The sequence below is a fragment of the Loxodonta africana genome, chromosome 20, assembly GCF_030014295.1.
Source record: "Loxodonta africana isolate mLoxAfr1 chromosome 20, mLoxAfr1.hap2, whole genome shotgun sequence".
In the NCBI taxonomy this organism is placed as follows: Eukaryota; Metazoa; Chordata; class Mammalia; order Proboscidea; family Elephantidae; genus Loxodonta; species Loxodonta africana.
In genome coordinates, this window is record NC_087361.1 from 56,323,482 (window position 1) to 56,346,786 (window position 23,305).

At 38.5% G+C, this 23,305-nt stretch overlaps 1 protein-coding gene and 1 long non-coding RNA gene across 9 annotated transcripts in view; one reads left to right on the plus strand and one right to left on the minus strand.

The window, feature by feature from the left end:
* Nucleotides 1-387: 387 nt before the first annotated feature.
* On the plus strand, nucleotides 388-22,407 carry LOC111750719 (uncharacterized). 2 transcript variants are annotated; one of them, XR_010318727.1, is made up of 3 exons: nucleotides 388-502; nucleotides 611-6,215; nucleotides 21,543-22,407. It is a non-coding gene; the product is annotated as an uncharacterized LOC111750719 (long non-coding RNA). The 2 variants fall into 2 exon arrangements; XR_002785803.2 differs by having other exon boundaries at nucleotides 6,097-6,215.
* CRYZL1 (crystallin zeta like 1) overlaps nucleotides 1,167-23,305 on the minus strand; it is a 37,200-nt gene continuing 15,061 nt past the window's right edge. The window contains exons 3-13 of one of the 7 annotated variants that reach the window (XM_003410296.4): nucleotides 22,401-22,478; nucleotides 20,643-20,715; nucleotides 17,173-17,217; nucleotides 15,942-16,010; nucleotides 9,807-9,940; nucleotides 8,670-8,781; nucleotides 6,542-6,640; nucleotides 5,335-5,453; nucleotides 4,262-4,367; nucleotides 1,837-1,882; nucleotides 1,167-1,278 (exon numbers count right to left, since the gene is read on the minus strand). In XM_003410296.4, coding sequence (XP_003410344.2) covers nucleotides 1,179-1,278; nucleotides 1,837-1,882; nucleotides 4,262-4,367; nucleotides 5,335-5,453; nucleotides 6,542-6,640; nucleotides 8,670-8,781; nucleotides 9,807-9,940; nucleotides 15,942-16,010; nucleotides 17,173-17,217; nucleotides 20,643-20,715; nucleotides 22,401-22,478 — 981 coding nt within the window. In that variant the 3' untranslated portion in view covers nucleotides 1,167-1,178. Of the gene's footprint in view, nucleotides 1,279-1,836; nucleotides 1,887-4,261; nucleotides 4,368-5,334; nucleotides 5,454-6,541; nucleotides 6,641-8,669; nucleotides 8,782-9,806; nucleotides 9,941-15,941; nucleotides 16,011-17,172; nucleotides 17,218-17,320; nucleotides 20,616-20,642; nucleotides 20,792-22,400; nucleotides 22,479-23,305 lie in introns of those variants that run through there. The other 6 variants (XM_023548447.2, XM_064273218.1, XM_010590300.3 and 3 more) reach the window with 6 other exon arrangements.

Sequence of the window (23,305 nt, forward strand, 5' to 3'; positions counted from 1 at the left end):
AGTGCCGGGAGACCCTCTCAGGCGCGGCGCCCCCGGTCGTAGCCGGGTGGCCGGGTGCAGCGTGACCAGAAAGAACTCGGTCCAGGGCACGGTATGGACTACGCTGTTGGCGGCGAGCGGTCCGCCCGGGGCATGGCGCCGGCACGGGAAAGAAACGGGGCCTGAGGACAGCGCTGGGCGAGGCGACCCCACGATGTGGCCGGAGGGGCCCGGGCCTCCCCCAGCCCCCGGAGAGCTGTATGAAACGGGGTCTGCACGCCCCCGGGAAGCGCCTGCGTCGGCGTTGGTCCTGGGGACCCCGGAGCGGGTATTCAGAAACAAAATCTAGGCGCCTCGGCCTGGGAGACTCGAAAACACTGAAATCCGGGCAGCAAAGGGATGAGGGGAGGAAGATGCGGAGAGAGGAGCAGAGGCGAAGGAAGCACCTTACTCGGCGGGGAACGACGGCAAAGCGCTACAGCAACAGACCAGCCTGGCTTCACCGGAAGCAGTTTTCCTCAAGGTAAGAATTTTATAGTCGAGACAAAATGTATAGAGACAAAATAAAAAAAAGTTTTGAGAACATTCCCTTCAGATGTTAATGACAGAATTACCTTGACCGTTTGCACAGCTACCTACTTTCAGACCCTTCATCTAACTGAGCCTCTCGTCTTTGTCGTCGTCGTTAGCGAGCCCAAGGACAGCAGGAGGAAACGCCGCGGGGTCGCGCCGGCCTCACAGCCCTCGCAATGCTGAGCCCAGGGTTGCAGCCACTGTGTCAGTCCACCTCGTGGGGGGTCTTCCTCTTCCCGGGACCCTCTTCCTTAACAAGCATGATGTTCTTCTCCAGAGACTGGTCCCTCCTGATAACGTGTCCACAGTATGAGACATAGTGGAAACCCCGGTGGCACAGTGGTTAAGAGCGTGGCTGCTAACCAGAAGGTCGGCAGTTCGATTCCACCAGCCGCTCCTTGGGAACCCTATGGGGCAGTTCTCCTCTGCCCTACAGGGTCAGTATGAGTCGGAATTGCATTGCTGGCCTTCTCTTTGTAAGAATACACACCTTGTCTTGGTGAAAATGATTAAAAAGAGAACAACTTGCTTTTATCTTCCTAGATTTTTCTGAAAAACTTCCAAGGAAACTTTGGCTTCAAATACTGGAATATATGCATCCAACTGAGGTCTGAGGAAGAATAAAGTTAAAATTGAACAACCTGTTTTTTTCTTCCTTCATTTTTTTGAACAACTTCCATGGAAACTTTGGCCTCATATAGTGGAATGGGTTCATCTAGCTGAGGTCTAAGGAAGAATGAAATTAGAAATGTCAGGTCTAGTTAAAGATGATCAGAACACACAGGACAGTGGTTGACAGTTACTGTAACTCAAATCTATTTAAATAAACTTGTCTGTCACTACTTCCCGCTGGGTATCACTACTTCCACTGTTAAAAATAAAGGTCAAATTTTGAAGGGAGAATATACCTTCTTTATCCACTCCCTTTTTTCAGTGATAACCAAATCCAACTTTTTCTTTTTTTAATCATACTGTACTTTTCTCTCTTTTTATGTAATGGGTTGTTCCCAGTTGCTTTGGGAGGAACGATGAGGGAAAGCAAAGGACCAAGTATGAGATGGGATGGAGTGGGGAAAACCCATGTGCCAATTCTAGCTTTAGGAATTCTTACGTACTACTAGACACACTTTGAGAAATATTAAAAAGCAGTCATTTCTCTAAGTAATTAAATATGGAGGCAATAGGTGTACCCATGTGTAGAAGTCGGAAAAAAAAAAAATGGAAATGCCTGCCTTTTCTCGAGAACAGAAAAATAAACAAGAATGATTTGGTTACTTTGCGTACCTAAAAACACCCGTTGATAGCTTCTCCATCACATCTCTTAAGATACGTAGCTGGAAGGATTGTTAAGGTGGCAACGTAAAGGAGAAAGAATTAAATAAAACCATTCAATAAGCAGAAGATGCCAGGCAGGTCACCTATCTTGATTTTGTTGCAAGATTTTTTTTTAGTTTTTAACCCTCTAAAATTCAAAATGTTAAGTTACAGAAATTCTGTACACTGTCAAGTTTCCCTCTACAACAGGAAAATAGGGAAACAATTTGAGAGAGGTGGTGGTGTGACTGACACAGGCTAAACTTCTAAAGACAAATGATGACAGAAGTGGCCTAGTGCTTGTCCTAAGTAATGACTGATGTTATCCCAAGCTGACGGTGATTGAGCAGTGATAGGTTTTTATTTCTGTACTATTTATGGCATTTTTAAGTAAAAAATTAACACCTGTATCTCTTTAGATGCACACTTATTTACCAAATGGATTGGTAATAGGCTCAAAATTTGTGCGCAAGGAAGAAGTTTATAAATTGTGTGTATATATGTCACCAAGAAAATCAGGAAATGTAAAAATTAAAAAAGTTCACCTTAGTCATTTAGTTTTGGAAATTATAATATCGAGATCAAGAGTCTGTATGTAATTGCTAGTACTGGAGAATTGATGGCACATAATCACAACTGAAAGGAGATCTCCGTGTGATCTCACATGCAGCACCTGACTCGTGTAATCTGAGGGATACTACCCATGTGGGGATTAAAGTTGGCTTAAGGACTTTAGAAAATGTAAATTTAGAAAATACAATCACAAGCAATTTTAAAGATTAAAGAAAGACTTGAAGAATATTAATCACTTTTTCACAACCCTGCAAATAAATTCTCTCTACCTGTTACTGGAACTGCCATCAGTATATATATTATTTCTTTAGGAAACGTAACTCATTTATATAAACATGTCATATTTCAACACAGTCCATGGATTTATCAATTAGATTAAAATCACTTTCTCACAGTTGAGGGTTGGGGGAATGAGAGAATTAACAGACAGAACAGCCAGCCTAGCTTCTCACACGTAAGATTCAAAATATTGACTAATATCACTTTAAATTTAATTGGTGTTCTCTACTGTTAACATCCCATGGTATTCTTGATGATTACAATGCTATTGGACATTTGGAAACCCTGGTAGCATCGTGGTTAAGAGCTCAGCTGCTAACCAAAAAGGTTGGCAGTTCAAATCTACCAGGCGCTTCTTGGAAACCTAATGGGGCAGTTCTACCCTGTCCTGTAGGGTCGCTGTGAGTTGGAATCAACGTGACAGCAATGGGTTTGGGTTTTTTTTTGGTTTATTGGACATTTAGGTTGTTTAAAAATGAAATTTTAAAAATTCTTTTAGCCAATAAAAGTTTATTTTCCAAATTTAATACTTAATCAAAAATGTTAAACTTGTACAGTCACTATGTTAATGGAATGTTTCTGATTTTGAAATCTCTTTAAAACTTAACATGTGCAGTATGTTAATTACATTAAAATTACATTTTAAAGCTTTGAATTAAGTCTGTCATTGCTCCTGAAGGACACTGGCCTTTATGCATATCACATATGTAACTACAGACATATAATGGTAAAGTACAAGACCCAGTAGAGACAAACACAAGGCTATGCAAACTTTTTCGTGTGTGCACATACTTCAGTAAGTAACAAGAACTTATTTTTTGTCCAATACATTAAAGCTTTTACCAAGTACAGTTGACTTTAAAACTAATCTTAGAAATAAAGGGTTTATTTTTAAGTTGACTATGCTCTAGAAAGTTCTGGACCTTTTCTTACGGGACTGCTTTCATGTTCTCTCAAGAAAACTTACCATTACTTTGACCAAAACTGGCATGATTTGGCTTCATTCACCTGGCTCATCTCTGAATAACTTTCTTTTTTTAAAAATGAGGTTTTATCCTCACTTGAAGGTTTCCTGGCATCAATATCTGTGACAGTGCCCCACAAATTTTAAATCAGGTAACCATTCCGAGGTGTTTTCTGCAGTGGCCCTGTGATAGGAGTAAGCATCCAGCCTCTCAAAGTGACATGTGGAATTGCCATAATGTCAGGTTAAAAACAAACCTTCCATGTATTTATGGTTTATCTGCTATTCAGAAAGGAGCCAGACTGCTGGGGTGTTTGTTCTATTCTGCCACTTGCTAGTTGTGTCCTTGGACATGCATTAACCTCTCTGTGCTTGTTTCTTCACCTGTGAAATACAGGTAACTATAGGACTTACACCTCATAGGGTTGTTTCACTATTTAAATGAACTAATTCCTGCAAAGCGTGTGAAATGTTTGGCATACTCAGTGAAAGTTAGCTGCTGTTATTATTAAAAAACTTCACAATCAGAGTACAAGGTAAATTTCAAGCTAGAAACACAAATCACTAAAAAAAGGATATAAAGGTATTTTCCCTGTTTTACATTTGACAGATTCCAAACTTCATCATTAAGGAAAGACACTGTTGCTCCCTTGAGGAAAAGGCAGTGGCTATCTGGAGGATCCAACTTGGACAGAATGCAAAAAGACTAGTCAGTCACTCTTGAGTTTAACAGCAGAAGGATGACTGGTATCTTGAGCCAGAAAACCTTCCACACAGATTAAGTAATGCCCAAATCACAAATAATCAACGTGCAAACTTCAGTAACACTCTATAAACTACAATGTTTTCTAATTCCTGATTCACAATGATGAAATGGCAAGGTGATATGTACAGGGGAGATACAGGGCCGATCTAGAATCCTGGTGATGAGGCAGTAGTGGTGTCGGGGTGTGTGTGTGTGTGTGTGAGAGAGAGATTTCTGGCCACTACTGACCAGTCACCCTAGTGAGGATGTTGAAAAATCTATAAAGATTCGTATATAAGAATTACGGTATTTGCATATCAATCATGATATATACTTAATTGAAATTCTGTTGAAAATAAGCTTGAGAGATTACATAAATACCACACCTACCACCCACTACCGTGGAGTTGATTCTGACTCATAGCGACCCTACAGGACAGAGTAGAACTGCCCCATACAGTTTTCCAAGGAGCACCTGGGAGATTCAAACTCCCCACCTTTTGGTTAGCAGCCGTAGCTCTTTTGCACTATGCCACCAGGGTTTCCAACATATAGTTAATTCCAATTTGAATAATTAGGAAATTATGATAATTTTATATAGAAAAAATTTGCTAAGTACATGTCAACAATGTTACTAGGAAAAAAATCCTATTAAAAAATTTATAAGTCACTACCTTCCAAACTACTAGATGAAATTAGTTATAATCATTTCAGTTGAAGGAACTCCTCTACTAGGCAGTATTTCAGCGTTTTGTTGGTTAGCATGTAGCTTAACTTAAAAAAGCTACATTTCTTTAAAAAATGTGACATAATTTAGGACTTTAACTAACTTAGCCAGACCTTGCCTCCGAAAAGACTTAGGCGTTCCCTTTGTTAGCTCCCCACCCTTTGGTTTAAAAGATAATACCTGAAGGTTTTCTTCTCTTGTTACCCAGTGGCCTCCAACACCTAGAAGTGTGACGATGTCATGCTTATGTGGTAGTTGTAATTTGACAGTGGGTTCATCAACTTTACTATATAATCTCACTTATAAGGAGTAGTAAAAGAAAAAAAGAGAAGAAATATATTTTATAATAACCTGCACAAAAATTTATTTCTCAAACAAGTTCTCATTACCTTTTAACATAGGAATGAAGAAGAATTTTCCTTAGAAAAATGCAGTTTATTCAGAAAACTTAAACATTTGGTACTAAAACTGGTCATAAAATTTACACTAGATTTAATTTTAAATGAAATAACTAAAGTCATTTTCACTTGAAAACCAGGCAAGATAACAACACGTAACTAAGTCTGATAATCATAACGTTGATAGCTTACTACGTTGGGAAAAGTTAATTTCTTTTGGTAAATAAAGAACTCATAGACTCAAGATACTTTGATGTGATTATTTAAATGTCTGTTTGGAAAAATGGAAGGTCAGTTTATTTCCACTGACAAATTTTTCCTCTGATTTCAAATCTTGAAAAAACTGTTTAAAAAGAAACACGATGGCAAAATCCCACAATAAAAGATGCATCAAAATATAATGGGAACCCTCTGCAGGCTTGTGAAACTTACCCGTTATGTGCAGTGGCATGACCTAAGCGTGTACAGATTGGGTACTAAATAGATATAAACTAAAAAAGCTCAAGAAAGATGAAAAGGGAGGAAAATTCTGTGTGTTTTCCAGAGACTTCAGAAGTCCACCACCCAACAGAGGGCAGCTGCACACAGCGGAACCGGAAGTGCCTGAAAAAGCATCTCAGTGAAATCGGAACTGATGTGTACCATCTGGGAACCATTTACGAGGTGATGTTTGTAGCTTTCTTATAGAGATACGTCATTTGTTACTTAAACACCGATGCTTTACTGAAAGCACTATTTTAAAAGCGCCCCCAAAAGTAGCCTTGCTGTAAAATTTAAGAACTCTGTAATTCATGCTATACATTAAAAGTCAAGCATGTGCTCTCTTCCAGAGAGACAGTTTACAGTGGGAACAGAAGCTTCAATTAGTCAAGTTTTTAGTATTAAAAAAAAAAAAAAAAAAATTACTCCATTTAATAATCATTTCCAAGTTATACATTTTTCTGAAATTAATCAAACAAACAAAAAAAAATTGCACAGGTTATACGAACCTCCAGCATCTAGGACAATATCTACTCCCAGGCCACCTGTTTCTTCCAAACAGCTTTCAGCAACATGGACTTTCCCATTAGATACATCAATCACTCGGGCTGTGAAGGACAGGAAACCAGGTTATTCACTGTTCTTTCTGTGACCAACACAGAGAAATCAAGGAAAAAGAAAAAGTGAAGCAAATCTATATCTATCCTCTGAAATGAGTTAAGTAGTGAATTTAAAGAAAGAAAATATCAACCCAAATTATACTTTTTTCTGGTCTAACCCAGTATTGGTAATGATCAATTTAAATGAAGGGACTGGTATCTTCAATAAAATAAAAATTAAAGCATTCCGTTAACAAGGTGTTCCAGAGCTGGTCTGCTGACATAACTGTTCTCTAGAGCCACAGGCTATAACCACCAAAACTCAGACTCTGTAAGCTACATATGTACATATATGTGAAGACATGAACTAAAAAATGAAGCAATGTTCTAGATATGTTCGGATTTAACAGAGCTGGAGCCCCTGGGTGGTGGAAATGGCTAATGCACTCAGCTGCTCATTGAAAGGTTGGAGGTTCGAGTCCACCCAGAGGTGCCTGGAAAGAAGGCCTGCTGATAGACTTAGGAAAGATCAGCCATGGAAAGCCCTACGGAGTACAGTTCTACTCGTACACACATGGGCTTGCTGTGAGTCGGAACTGACTCTGTGGCCAGTGGTACTTGTAAGAGCTAACAAATACAAAAATAAATTTGTACAATACAGTACTTAATCTGCTGCTGTTGTGTGCGCTCAAGTCAATTCTGACTCATAGGGTTTCTGAGGCTGTAATCTTTACAGGAGCAGCTCACAAGGTCTTTTCTTCTGTGAAACTGCTGGGTGGGTTCAAACCACTGACCTTTCTCAGTAATAGAAACCCCTCCCACCCCAGCATGGACTCCCCAAAATGAAGAAAAATCTTGAGGATAAAAGAACATAGTTATTTTTAGCAGAGTTAGTAAAAATTAAACTAATGTTAACTGGCTGCTTTAAAGTGTTAATTAAAACAATCCAATGGGAGAATTAAAAAAAATTATCACAATTTGAAGTAGCAAATGAAGGCATGTTTGTTTCATTTTTGTGTCTTTTACCACCCTACTGAAGATAATTCCTCTTGGAGCCGCTTGGATTAGAGATATAGTTCAATAGTGATCTAAATTCCAAGGCTGCGGGGCAGGGAAGGAGGACAAGAGGGACTGAAGCAACCCACAAAGACAAATGACCAATAGAAACATCTCCCTTCAGCAATACTGTCTCATGCTTTTTCTCCATTCTATTTCCAAATCTCTTAATTTTTTTCCCTGTTCTCCTTTCTGCAGCCCCTGCCTTACTTACCTCCTTTTTCCTTCTTGGCTATTTCTGCCAGAAGCATAATATTCCAATGGAAAGAACATGGGCTTTAATGTGGGGCAGGCCTGAGTTCAAATCCCATTCCAGTTAACCCTTCTAATCGCAGATCCTCAGAAAAGCTGAAGAGATGCTTTTACAAAGGGTCATTGAGGACTCCAGGAGGTAGCAGGTACCTTGGCACTCAGGAACTTCCTTCTTGCCTGCCTTTCATTTATACTCTGCTCATCTGCTTTTTTTCTTCATCTGTTAGTTTTTTTCATTCCCGTCTTTGTCCTCTTCTTTTTCAGTTTGTATTTTCTACCTCCTTTCCATATTCATTGTTGTTCCAACATGGTTGATTCTTTTCAAGAGCCCTCCAGCCTCCATCATGTCCTGGTCATCCTAAACTGTCTGACCTGTGTTTCTGTGTAAGTGGGTCATCTCCTGCCCTCAAGTATCACAGTGAAAGTAACATACAAAGTGATGCAAAAATACATTGATTTAGTGACTAACACCAAAGAGGCATCAAGTATTTCTCAACTGTGTCAAAGTTCACCTAATTCAAACTTAAGTTGATAACACTGCTGCAAAGATGGAAAAATGCTAAAAAATGTAAGTTTAAAAAACTTAATTAAAAACTATCACTTAAGTAGACTTGGACTCAGCACAGATACAAAGCACATTTTAAAAGTAGCTTTCATTTGGAATTTTGTTTTAGGCGATTTCTCTTCAAAATTTCCTATTTTAAAGTTTGTGTTGAATAGTGTCACCCACCTATAGTAGGCCTAAGGCTTTCAAGGCACTGCTTGTCTTCCAGGCTGCACGCTGTGGAAATCACCTTGGCTCCTCTGTGGTGTGCTAACTGAATAGCTATTGTTCCAAATGCCTGTGTGGAAAGAAACACACGGTGGGTTAACAGACACAGGGCAGAGGACATAGCTATTTTAGAAATTGTTCTATAAAGTGTAATACTTTAATATATTTTAAAATTATGTCTAAGAGAATAAAAAAATTATGGACAAGTTGGTATGGGAAACATTTGGCTGACTGACTTCCTTCTTCAGAAGGATGGTGGAAAAGCTGCTCGGGTCACATGCTCACACCCTGGCTAACCACAGCACATATTCTCAAGGATGGAGGGCCACATTCAGAAATATGGCTCGGAAAGGGAAAAACCGGCCTCTGAGGGCCCTGTCAGCTCTTGTTGTAAGCTGATTGTATCATGCATATGGTAGTTCAGCTAGCTACTTCTCTGAAGATCAAAGCACCTTAAAAAGCGCCAACCTTCTGCCAACCCCTGGGGAAGTTCAGGGAAACACTACTATCGTGATGTTGGACACCAAGCTGAAGCCAACGCTGGAGAGTCCTGCCTTTTTGTCAGAGAAAAACGGGAAAAGGCATATTCATCCACAGCCAGACTGAAAACAAAACTATAAAATTACCCAAAGTTTTATAACATTTAAAAATTGTATCGTATTTTCATGTATTCTCTTCCTAGTGTCTTGAACTACTTTTTGATGATACAAGTAATACACTTAAGTGAGCACCTTTGTGACCTCGTGTGATCCATCTATAAAATGGAACACTTCATTAGCATTAAGTGTAAGTGTGGGGGACATGATACAAAATTGGTAGCGAGTTCTAGGGTATGCCTTCAGAGACCCAGGAGCTATTTTAGGCTTTGTCCCAGACATGAATAAAAATGGCTTGTCTGCTTCTTAAAGTACTAGCAGATTCAAAGTAACAGGAAACTAATCACAAAATCTAACTTTTATCTCCCATTGATAAAAAGCTGATTATAACAAAATGGAAGTTTGGTAAAAAAAAAATCAAACTATTGGTAAGGAATTATATTTTCTAAATTCTAAATTCACTAAGTTGACTGTATTGTGGTCTGTTTCCAACACCCACACTTGCTCCGTCCATTATCAGCACCGACTTTCCTGGCGAGAGATGAGAAAGGTAATGCAGAGCAGTATAGGCCCGCATTCCATCCCGAATGGTTCCAGCCGCTTCTGTCCATGTAGCCTTTTCTGGTTTATGAACTGTCACCAAGAACAAGAGGAAACAACCATTAGCAAGTGAGGAAACCATGCCTTAGCAAGTCTCCATCAGACCTGCCTCCTGGGTCTGCCAACTTCTGTCTGTCTCCAGTCCCACCACTGCCCTGGTCCTGTGGTCTCCCATCTACACTCCAGTCTCCTTCTTTCCATTCTTGCCTGTGCACAATCCATTCTCAACATAGGAGCAAGTGTGTGTGTATAGACAAGTACATGAAACATAAAGCACAACTGGATGAATAAATGTAACCTCCACCCTGGTTGAAAGAGAGAACACAGTCATCACTAGCAACTTCCTCTTTTCTCCAGAGGTCACCTTCATTCTATCTTAATTTCATGCTCACCGTTACAGTTTATCACTCGAGTATGCACTCAAACAGTATAATTTTGCCTAGTTTTGAACTTCATATAAATGAAATACTGTATGATTCTTTTTTCCTTTTGCTCAACATTGTTTTTAAGATGCATTGCTTTTGGTACACATGGTAGCGCTCTCATTTTTATTGTTTTACGGTATTCCACTATGAGTCGGAATCGACTCAATCATTTTTGTTGTTTTATGGTATCCCGCTATGAGTTGGAACCGACTCAGTCTTTTTTGTTGTTTTATGGTGTCCCACTATGAGTCTGAATCGATTCAGTCATTTTTATTGTTTTATGGTATCCTACTGAGTCGGAATCGACTCAATGGCAATGGTTGTTATTACGTGAAAAACACCTTCACTTGATTATCCATTCTCCAAATGCTGAACATTTGTGCTGTATCCAGTTTCTGACAGTTATGAACAATTCTGTGAAGCATATTCTTGTATAAAAGATATTGTTACACCAATGCATGGGTTTTCTCTAGGATATTTACCCCGGAGTGGGATCCCAGTGGAAACCCTGGTGGCATAGTGGTTAAGTGCTACAGCTGTGAACCAAAGTGTTGGCAGTTCAAATCTGCCAGGCGCTCCTTGGAAACTCTATAGGGCAGTTCTACTCTGTCCTATAGGGTCGCTATGAGTCGAAGGAATCGACTCGATGGCACTGGGTTTGGTTTGGTTTGGTTTTTTGGGATCCCAGTTCTCAGGGCATACTGCATTCAGTTTTACTATATACTTCCAAAGTGATTACATAAATTTATTCTCCCACAGCAGTGTATCAGAGCTCCAGCTCTTGTGAACATCCTTGCCAACTCTTGGTATTGTCTGACATATAAATTTTTACCAGTCGTGTGGGTGTGTGGTGGTTTCTGACTAGGATTTTAATTTGCATTTTCCTGACGACTAATGAGCCTGAGGATCATGCCGTGTTTGTTGGCCATCGTTTTATGAAGTGCCTCTTCAGACCTTCCATCCATTTTTCTCTAGTGTTGTCTTTCTCTTATTGATTTATAGCAGTCCTTTACTTTATACACTCTGAGGAGCCCTGGTAGTGCAGTGGTTAAAGTGCTCAGCTGCCAACCAGAAGGTCACATGGTTCGAACCTACCAGCACTCTCCAGGAGGATGTGGCAGTATGCTCACATAAAGATTACAGCCCTGGAAACCCTATGGGGTAGGTCTACTCTATCCCATAGGGTTGTTGAGTCTCAATCGACTCTACAGCAGTGAGTTTTCCTTATGTATTCCAAATGAGTCCCTTGTTTAGGTGTTGCAAATATTGTTTCCAACTTTTTAGGTTCTCTTTTCAATCTCTTTAGTGGTGTCTTTGAAATACGGACATGTCAGAATGATCTTAAAACACGAATAACATAGGGAGACTTGTTTGCTTAAAATTCACCAGTGGCTTTCCGCTGCACTTAGAACAAAATGCAAACTTCTCAATATAGGTTAAAAAGCTCCATGTGATCTGATCATTAGCTATTCCTTAATGTGTTTAAGTATTGTGTATATTTTGTACACTGAGTTACAATTTTTCAAAGTATAAGCGATCTTTTAAATATTACTTCAAGTCAGCATTATAGCACTTTTCCTAGTCTTTAATGGCTCTTTTAAATATTTTTCCTCAAATAGCAAAGCCACACAGGGCAGTCTGCACTGCATTCAGCAATAAACCAGTGCCATCTAGTGGGGAAGCCCAGCGCTCACGCATACATGTTGAAAATGTTCAGACAAGCAAGGCATTAAAACATGTTAAACACCAGGCACATACAGTACGTTATTCCTCACCAGTTTAACATAGTTATTCTCCCAATATTACTGATTATAAAACGGGGTTCAGGATAATTAATCTGCCTAAGGCGACACAGCTAGTAAGTCTGGAAGCCCATCTCCTCTGAGAGTACATTGTCAATCTATGTACACTGTACTCATGTGGCATCTTCTTGGTACATCTTCCATCACAAGAACTGGGACTATCTATACTGTCATTAAAAAGTCAAACATGCAGCCCTGAAAAAGGCTGCTAACTGTAAAGAGACTATAAGACTGCAAGGCCTTTAAGATGGTAAGATGCGGGTTAATGTCAAGATTCTTGTTTTGTGTTAGGTGGTCCACTGGTATTTACTATATTATAAAAACTAATTAACTAAATAAAAGAAGGCCATGTCTGGACTATAATGACTGTTCCAGGACCCAAGAATTATTTCAATTCTTTGCACCTTGGGTCCAAAGGAATAAAAGGATGGAAGTTCTGAAACTCTGCCAAATTTTGAATGAGAAATAAAATTATCTTTATGTTTGACAGAATGGCTTAAGAGCTAAAAGCACAGAAGAGTTAGAAGCATCATTCAACTTTTTCATCCTATCCTCAATATTCTGTAACAGTTTAACAGGACATTTTGGGGGTGTGTTTGGAACCTGGTTCCTGGGTTTGGTGATATGAACAGACTTATATGAACTGAAAGTGACTGAGGTGACAGAGAATTAATAGGAGATAACACATTTCATGAAAAGACAGTGGCGGTGAACCGAAAATTTCCCACCTGCCAGTTTTCAGGGAACACACTGAAACTAGTCCCTCTTTCACACGATGGTTGGAGCTGCAGCAAGCTTAGCCATCAAAGAGTTTGTCATCTTCATTTGCAGATAAAGTAAACATGCCCAGGATCTTGCCCAGAGGTTACACTTTTACAGGCTAGTCTATACATTCTTCTTACAAGGTCTTTTTTATAGTCTTGTTTTTTCATATACTTCAGTGGATTTTTTAACTACCATTCTCCTGATTCGTAGGTAAATAAAAGGTTATTTGTGTGGTTTGCCTCTCTAGGGTTAAACTTTGTATCTAGGAAACTTTGATAATCCAACTTCTCTCTCTAGTCCATTTTATAATTCTTCAGTGTACAGCAATGCCTATGGGAATTTTTTTTTTTTTTAACAGCTCACTTTCTGTAACAATTTAATTTAGGTTACTGAGTCAAACTTCAAGCCTTAGAATTCCACCTAAAGGTTTTAGTTGACTTCATATTTCCACAGTTCTCAAAGAACAGATCTAGAAGGGCTAGCCAAGCAAACTCTGGGCCAAAAGCAGTATAGTTTCCTGTAAAGGAGCCAGTGGCGGCCCTTAGTACTCAAACTGCTGGTATCACATCAGCTATGGAGCTGTGTCTTTCAAAGGAAGACGGAATCCATATCTAGGTTTAATATACATATAGGTAAGCACTGGCCTCGGATTTCTGGGAAACTGCCTTTTGAAAATTAATTTTTAATAGTGTTACTTGGAAATTTTAGACACAGTATCATTAAATAGGAGTTACTTAAAACTTTTAACTTTAGAAATGAAATGCCAAACATCGCTGGCCTAGTTTAAGTTACTATATAGACTCAAATTTTAAGTTTACTATTCTTAATGGTCCAAAATCCAAATTGGACTTTTTTCCCACAAGGTCTGATTAGGGATTATGTCATTTAAGAAAAAGCTTGGCAAACATTTTTAATGAAAATAGCTGAGAACACAAAAGCATAGATCTTGACCTACAGATAAAGTAGAAAGAGTAAGGTAATGAATTCCAGCATAAGAAACAGATGGTTAGCAGTACCACTGGACTCCCCCGTGACTCCACCCTGATCAGTGACTCCACCCTGATCATATCCGTCTCCCTTCCCCAGAAAGGTAACCTCTACCTGACTTTTTCATCCCCCTTCTCTGTATCCTGAAAGAGTATATGCTTAACTGTATGTTTTTGAGTTTTATGTAAATAAACTGTATCACACTGTACTCTTCTGCAACTTGCTTTTCTCAATACTGTTTGTGAAATTTATCCATCTTGATGTGTTTGGTTTCTATGTATTCATTTCAGTGCTGGGCAGAATTCCACTGTATGAATGTCTCACAATTTAGTTATCCATTCTCCTGGTGGTGGACATTTGAGCCCTTTCTTTTTTTTTCACTATTACAAACCACATTGCTCTAAACTCTTGTGCATGTCTCCTGGTGCACATCACGTTTCTCTAGGGCTGAAACTATACATCATTGCCTTTATTAGATAATGGTAAATTATTTTCTAATGCTTTTGTACCAATTTATACTCCCAATGAATAAAAGGTTCTGGTGCTCATATCCTGCTAACCCTTGGGATAATTAAACTGTTTAATTTTTGTCAGCCTTTTGGGTGCATAATTGTGGGGTTTACAGTAACTCTACCCCAGGAATTTGGTCTTTGTCCTTGGTTCCTGAGAGGTAATCTCTAAAAAATACCTAGGAATTTAGGTGTCTTCAATAAAGAACTCCAGACCACACCTAACAGGTGCGGTGAGGTGATGAGGTGACTCTGGGGCCCATCACGTGATACCTCATGATCACCTTATGCTATCGACTGACTTCAGGGGAGAGGGGCTGGAGCTTGCAGAATGTAATAAGACCTCTAATAAAAGCTGTGGTGCTCTGGTGGTGCAGTGGTTAAGAATTTGGCTGCTAACCAAAAGTTCAGCAGTTTGAATCTACCAGCTGCTCCTTGGAAACCCTATGGTTCTGCTCTTTCCTACAGGGTTGCTATGAGTTGGAATCGATGGCATGAGGTTTTTTTTTGTTTTGTTTTTTTAAGTAAAAGCTTTGGACACAGAAGCTCCATAAGCTTCCTGGTTAGCAAACAACATCTGCTCTCAGGAGGTAGTACATGCCTTTTTGGGACATGGAAGCTTTGTGTTGGTAACCTCCCCAGACCTCTTACTGTGTCTCCTTTATGCTGATTCTGATTTGTGTCCTTTAAGTACAGCATTTTCCGTGAGTGCTGTGGGTTGTTCCAGCAAACAGTCAAACGCAAAGGAGTAGTGGAAGCAGGCAGGTCAGAAGTAAAGGGGAGTGGGAGACCCCTGAGCTTACGGCTGGTGTCCTCAGGGGATAGAGGGTATTGTGTGGACTCCCAGACTGACGGCTGGAATCTGAAGTCTTAGGCCTTACTTGGCAGTCTGGAGAACTGTGTCCTTGCACGTGTGATGTGTGACCTAGCTCCAGGTGCTTAGGGTGAGAGGAAGCAGTGCTGCATGCCAAGTGGAGTCAGAACCAAACAGAGAATTGAAAAAGTGAGGGTATGATATTTGGATTTGATTATTTTGATATACTAATGGTATCTGTAAGTGGTTTTAATTTGCTTTTCCGTGATTACTAAAGAGATGCATCTTTTCACTATGTTTTTATGATATATATTTAAATTTTCAAGAAGCAAACTGTTCGAAGAAAAATAAGTTAAACTGAACACTGTTCAAAAGGTATTAACAATAGCAACTAAAGACAAGTTTTCTTGATTCTTTCCTGTCTCAGACTCTATATAAATTGTCTAGATTTTATACATTTTTTATTTCAGCTAATAAATAAAAGAATCTGGCTAGGGAATAATTTCAGAGCCAAGGGATAAACCACTTTTCAAAGCTCTTGCCATGGTCAATGTAAGTGAAACTTAAAGGTCTGTATACTGTTTAGTCTGAGTATGAATTTTATGCATCCTAACTACAAGCTAGAAAATATTAGTTACAGCTACAGCAGATGCAAAGAAATCAAAATGTTTTAAACACCACACATCAGTGAAGACACATGAGCTCTTAAAGAATGAACTAACTGCCACATACCCAAGTAATGCTCATGTACTCTAATGACTTCACAAAGCCCAGGGTCTTCAGAATCCAGGGGTAAAATTCCTGAAAATTAAAATGAGACATTTAAGAAAAACAACCCAAATGTGAATTTATCCCTAATGAGATGCCAGTGACATTTTGAGGAAAGTTCCAGTAATTACTGATGTGGGGAAAGGAGAGACTGCAGAAACATGGAAGGGAAGTGGATCTCTTATTTACTGACATAAAGCTGCAGCACCTGTACTATCTTTTTTTTTTCTTTTTCTCCCTCTACCTTTACCTGAGCCATGTAATGACAACGCCTAATGTGCCTGGGGAAGCCGGGTTCCTGGTTCTAACTGTCCCCAGGGCACAGCTCCCTCCCACAGTTGGGCTCCATGTGGCACCTCACTATGCTTCCAATAAAAAGATCCCATTTTTTCCCTAAACTAGTCTGATTTTATTCTTGATTTCTTACAAAAAGAACCCCGAATAACAGAGTGTCGCCGACTTCTTGGGCAATAATAAAGATATGAAAGACAGGAATCACAAATTCTCCAGAAAAATACCTGAGTCAAAGCAATACCATAAAAAGCTGAGAAAACCTTCTTACAAATATATTTTCAACACCTTCAAATATGCCATAAGGCTAAACATTTTTAAAGTTTATATGAGTATCTTCCATGTTGGAATGGTAATTTCAAAGACTACTACTAAAGTCATACATTGTATATGTTTGGGTAACTGCCTTGGACAGAGGTATAAATCTATATATTTGCAAAAATACTGATTTTAAAACCAATAAATGTTTCCAGTAAAGTCTCATTCTACAACAGTAGCAAGGAGAAAGCTCAGCAGGATTCAAGTGGCGTGTGGAGAATGGAGCTTCTCGATAGCTAGCTAACTCAGTCAGTAGTATTCAAGAAGATGACTTATGACCTTCCTTTTCTTCAAGGTCTTTGATCTGGCTGGAAAACTGTCAGGAAAAGGCTACGCCATACACAGGAGCAACTATGGCTATCTTCTTTCTTTGGTACCATTCTACAGCCAAATATTGACAAGTTTTAAATATTCTGCTATTAGTGTCAAACTTCCAGTTCTACTCATTAATGGATATTTGACAGCAAATTCCAAAAATCAGGAAAGTACTTCTGTATGATGCAAGGTCCCAATGAGCATTAATACTTGTATAGAGAAGATAGTAAAATAGATGGTTTATAATACAGGACTGTGGGTTATAACTTACCTACTACTTCATCATCGGGTTGAAAGAAGGATACTTTGCTTCCAACTAAATAATGAGGGGAATTAATAATTAATATTATGAAGTTACTCAGCATAATTCTTATTTAACTATTAAGTAAAAAAACCCTTAGGTTTATAATGTCACTAACTCAGAGAAAAGGCCAAGAACTTCAAGGGCATTTTGATGGTTTAGAAGGTGTACAGGATCGAGTACTTCGAGTCTGCATTGTCTGGGAAATCTAGGCCAGGTGGTTGTTGACACCTTGAAGAAGGATGGATGTCTTTCTCTGTGGCTCTTGTGCCTATTTAGTTAACTTTAAGAATGAAGGCGTGAAGGAGAGTAATACATTCCACAGCTCCTATGATGATTATGTGCACCCCTCCTGTGGCTAGCATAATCTACTGTTATTTTATCAGACACACAATGAGAAATTCTGGTTAAGAGTCACCTATAAACTAACTTTAATTTTGGATTATAAATTTGGGCTAGGTGCCAAGAAATTTCTTGGAAGTATACAGAAATGATATAGTTTTCTCTGCACATGTAAAGAACAAAGTCTCTACCATCTGCTAATTCATTTGAATATTTTGGTTTGAATACTTACAAGAGGAAAGGGGAGGGGGAAGAACTAAATATTATGGAATGCCTAGCATTTTTAGTATGTCCTCACATTTCATCTTTAGGACATATCCAGGAAGGAGGTATTATTATTCCTATTTAACAGACGATGAAACTGAGGTGAGGCAGGGAAGGAATGTGGAATGTTGAAACCTGTAAGCAGCCAGCCTCTTTGGCCGGCTGTCAGCAGAATGGCCCAGAACTCATTTGTTGGTATTCTGCAACTTACTGTCTAATGTTCCTATTTTACATCCTCCTTTTGTAGTTTGTGTCTTGTTTGTGCTATCGTTCCCAAAACTTCTAATCCAGTATATTCTTTTCGTTTCCTTCTGCTGCTGATCCTAGGCCCCTTAGTTAGGACCACTTTGGCCCTTTTTTCTTGGATTCCTTCAGACTCCTTTGCTTTTAATCATCCCTTGAACAGCAGTACTGCCAAGGGCTCCATCTATGTTTGCGTCTCTTCATTTCTACTCTCTGCTTGGGTGAACTCATCAACACTATTATTTCAAATACAACCTATATGCTGACAACTCCCATATACATCTGGATCTCACTCTTGAACTTATATATAATTACCTATTAGATATCTAGAGAGATTTCACATAGGCCTTGAACTCAACCATATCCCTTCAGATTAGATCCTCTTCCTTTATTATTTGGTGGCACCAAGTCATACCTTAACCAGAATCTTGGAGATTTTTTCCTGTTTTTTATTACCAATTCCAATTATGTCCCATTGATTGCACCTCCTCAGTATTTCTTGATTCTGCCCCACTGCTCCACTTTTGCCACCACTGTCTCTTGCATGCAGATCTACCATCCAACCAGTCCTCTTCTCTGTAGTCTGGTCTGCTTCAAATATTCCCTTCACATGGCCACTCTAACAATCTCTCTAAAGCCCAACCTGACCAGGACACTTCTGTGCTCAAACATGTCTATGGTTCTTCATCATTTACAGGATGAAGTCCAAGTGATGACATACAAGGCTCCCCACGGGTCTGGCCCTTGCCTACCCTCCTGCTTCATTTGTAGGGGCAGGGATTTAGCATTCACATCATCCTTAAAGTATTTTTTTTCCAATAGCCTTTATTCTGCCATATTTGATGGAGAATTTTCTTGACAAAATGTTTCTCTGCTGCTAAGTATCTTGCCACCCATTCTTCCCTACCCAAAACTTTATTTGGCTCCAGCAATACGGAAATCTTTGTAATTCTTAAATACGTTACATTATTACTTCTTTTCTTTGCTCATGATGTCCACTCTGCTGAGTGTGAGTCTCCTTGCTGCCCCTTAACTGCCTGGCTAACTTCCTCCAGGAAGCCTTTCCTCCTCCTCCTGGCTGGGTTGGGTTCCTCTCCTTGAAGCTTTTGTAATAACCTGTTCATATGTGTGTGCCTGTCTCTCCCCTAGACAGTGAACTCTTTGAGGGCAGGGACACTGTCTTATTTATCTTCATATTTTAAGCATCTAGCAAGTGATCATTAAATGTGGAATGAATGAATGAATGAATGAAAAAGTGATTGATCATTTTCTGGCTATTATACTTCTCATTTTTTCTATAGTTGGGGCAGAAAAAAAGGAGAGAAAATGAAATTATGATTTAGCTGTGTCAGAAGATTACGTTAAGGAAAAGTATCAAATATATTGTAGATTAAGACCAAAGGTAAACTCAAATATAGTTTAATCTATATTATCACATATATATTCATTTACAGATGTAGTAAGAGCAAACATACTGACTGATCATGACTACCTCTTAGCAGTGAATATTGAGTAGGTCTGTTTAGAAAAAAATTATTTCAAAATATTTAGCCATACTGTTCTGTATATTAAAACCATTATTTACTAAGTAAAACTTAAAATACTTTAAGGCAATCATAAAATCTTACTGATTATTTCTCCCCGGAAAATCAAAAACCAAACCCATTGCCACCAAGTGGATTCTGACTCATGGCGACCTTATAGGAAGAGTGGAACTGCTCCATAGAGTCTCCAAGGAGCAGCTGGTGGATTTGAACTGCCGACCTCTTGGTTAGCAGCCAAGGTCTTAACCACTGCACCACCAGGGCTCCACCAGAAACCATAATTCCCATTTTTGAATGAGCAAACTGTTTAAATGCTCCTTTTTAGGCAAACCTAAAAAATTTAATGAAAACGTAGTTAATATATTATGCATTTTAGCTAGGGCTAACATATTTGGTTAGCAGCTGTAGCACTTAACCATACACCACCAGTGTTTCTGTTTTTATTATATATATAATTACTCATGGACTTAAATACATAATCCCTAAATATTTACTAGAAACCCTGGTGGTGTAGCAGTTAAAAGGCTATGGCTGCTAACCAAAGGTTGGCAGTGTGAATCCACCTAGGTGCTCCTTGGAAACTCTGTGGGGCAGTTCTCTGTCCTTTAGGGTTGCTATGAGTTGGAATTGACTTGATGGCAGTGGGTTTGGTTTTGGTGTAAATATTTACTAAACAATAATAAGCCCTTCAATTATAAAATACCAGTTAAGTCCTATTTCCCTTTGTAATTAAACCAGAAAGGAAAATATTTCTATATAATTATATTTTACATTTGAAAGACTGTATTTAACTTTATATAGTGGCAAACGAATTAGCTAGGACTTAATTTCTTTTGGAAACCCTGGTGGCGTAGTGGTTAAGTGCCACGGCTGCTAACCAAAGGATCGGCGGTTCGAATCCACCAGATGCTCCTTGGAAACTCTATGGGGCAGTTCTGCTCTGTCTTATAGGGTCACTATGAGTTGGAATCGACTCGACAGCACTGGGTTAGGTTTTTTTGGTTAATTTACTTTAGAAAATACAGATATTTACATCTATAAACTTACCATCTAACACAATTCCAGCAATTTCTCTCCCAACGGGAAAGAAATCCTTCTCCATCTTCATTTCTGCCAGAAGCTAAATCATAACAAAAGCTGTTAACATATTCTTGTCAAAAAGACAAATCCTGGCTTCTTCTCTTACATGAGAAAAGCTAGAGTAAAAATCAAACCACAAAAAAAGCAAATATGTTTTAATACTTGGAATTAAGAGTTTACCACCTATTTTAAACACAAAGCAAATAACTCCACAAGATAGGTGTCTGTGAAGGGTAGGAAACCAAGAGTTTGATGAAGAACTAGTTGACAGATAGGCTCTTTACTCTGCCAAGTATGAAGGGAAATTATGGCCAAAATACTTCTCGGCTGGCTAAACGTTGCTTACCAGTCACCTTGATCAGGTGGGGCTGGAGAGTTTGAAGAAGAGTTTGAATGATGGGGATAAGTATCTGTCTTTTAAAGTGATGGAGTGTTTAAGTCACTGCCATGTACACTTTTAAATTATAACGGTACTAGAGATACTGAATTTGTAGATATAAATTTATTTCAGCAACAGTAAGTAAAAAGAAGTAAAAACAATTCTCTTGAATATTTCCTTTAATTTTCAATTTGTGGTTTCCTGTATATGCCTGATTGTCAGAAAAGTGTCTTTTTTAGTGTAGAACCTGATACTTTTCCTAAGATGTTCATAGGACATTCTTAGAGAAATACTGGGTATTTTATATTATTTCACCTATGCACACTTTTGCAGAATTATAATCATGGTTTTAACAACTGCATCTTACCTCCTTCATTTACCAAAAGCCTTTTTTTATTTTACTACACAGTTTTCATAACTTATTTTTAATAGTTGTGCAGTATTTTATTAAATTGATTTTACCATAATTTACCATTTCCTTCTGTTAGATATGGAGATTATTCCTACGCTGGAATTTTAATGGATTTTCTACAGCTTTGAAAAGAATGTCTTGGAAGGGCTGAACACTGAACACTGCAGACAAGGACGAATGTCTGCATTCTTGGTGAGAGGACTTAAGAGGATCTCACTAATTTACTTCTTGGATCACACTCATGTTCTAGAGTTGCCCAACAGAAGCCGGTAACCTTGATCTCTAATTCCTAGAAGTATAACTATATAGAAAAAAAAACTTTTGGATTCTTAAAAGCTATGATGACATTATAATCTAATACATTATAAGTCCAATAAACTCTGATATTCATCTTTCAAAAAGAGAGAAAATGGACCTGCTCTATTTATCATGGCACATTAATTCATAGTTTATTTAACATTTGGAGGCATTCCACATATTTCATGGTCAATAATGGAAGATTACTGTAGGGCTGGGTAGGGGAGAGAGAGAGACAGGGATGACTACAGAAGGAATATGAACCACATCTAAAGCCATTAAATGGAAACACCTATAGAAGAGACAGTTAGCAAATTAATGGACTAGGTTTTTAGTTCTATCTTTATTTATAAAGATAATTTCTTCCTTGATTACAGGCCTTAATAATTGCAAGTACTCAGCCTTTTACAATGTGAAGTTTATAAAATATATAATGATACAAAATACATGATTTCAATTAGGCTAATAATTTACCTTAAGAAAGTAGGAATACACAAATATACATAATTTTTTTCTAGCTGGTCTATTCTTCTAAGGATGCTAATTATTCCTTGGCACTCAGACGTTAGTTATTTTGTCTGTACACAAAATATAAAACTCTCACTTGACTTTTGGCCAAAATAAATGCACCAAATACCTTTGTGTTTATCTGGCTCAGAGCACAAGCTTTAACTTGAAGTTTCACAAAGTTATCTTCTGTGACAGGAAGATTTTCCTAGAAGTAAATAATAACATAATAATGCTTACATGTTCCTTTGAGAATATGCCTTAGTGTGAAAATTTCACACATGGTTAACAAGATCTAACAGAACCCAAACCTCATAGCTAATTTAAGTAAAAACGCTACAAGAAATTATTTAAGAGTATTGGCTATACCATCAACTGCTAAAAGAATGAACAAATCAGTCTTAGAAGAAATGCAACCAGGATGCTCATTAGAAGTGAGGATAGAGAGACTTTGACTAGCTTACTTTGGACACATCATCAGAAAAGATCAATGTCTAGAAAAGGACATGATGGTTGGTAGAGACCAGTGAAAATGAGGGAAACCTTCCATAAGGTGAACTGACACAATAAACGCAACAATGGACTCATATATAGCAGCAATCATGGAGATGGCCAGGGTTGGGTAACATTTCATTCTGTCATACTTGGGGTCTCCATGAGTTGGAGCCAGGTTACCAGCAACTAACAAAAACAATGTAATAATAATAATAATAAAAAAGAATAAAGGACATTTTGAAATTGATTTGGTGCTTCCTTAAAAAGCTAGAAATAGAACTACCATACGATCCAGCAATTCCACTCCTGGAATATATTCTAGAGAAATAAGAGCCTTTACACGAACAGATATATGCACACCCATGTTCACTGCAGTGCTGTTCACAACAGCAAAAAGATGGAAGCAACCAAGGTGCCCATCAGTGGATGAACGGATAAATAAATTATGGTATATTCACACAATGGAATACTACGGATCTATAAAGAACAATGATGAATCCGTGAAACATTTCATAACATGGAGGAATCTGGAAGACATTA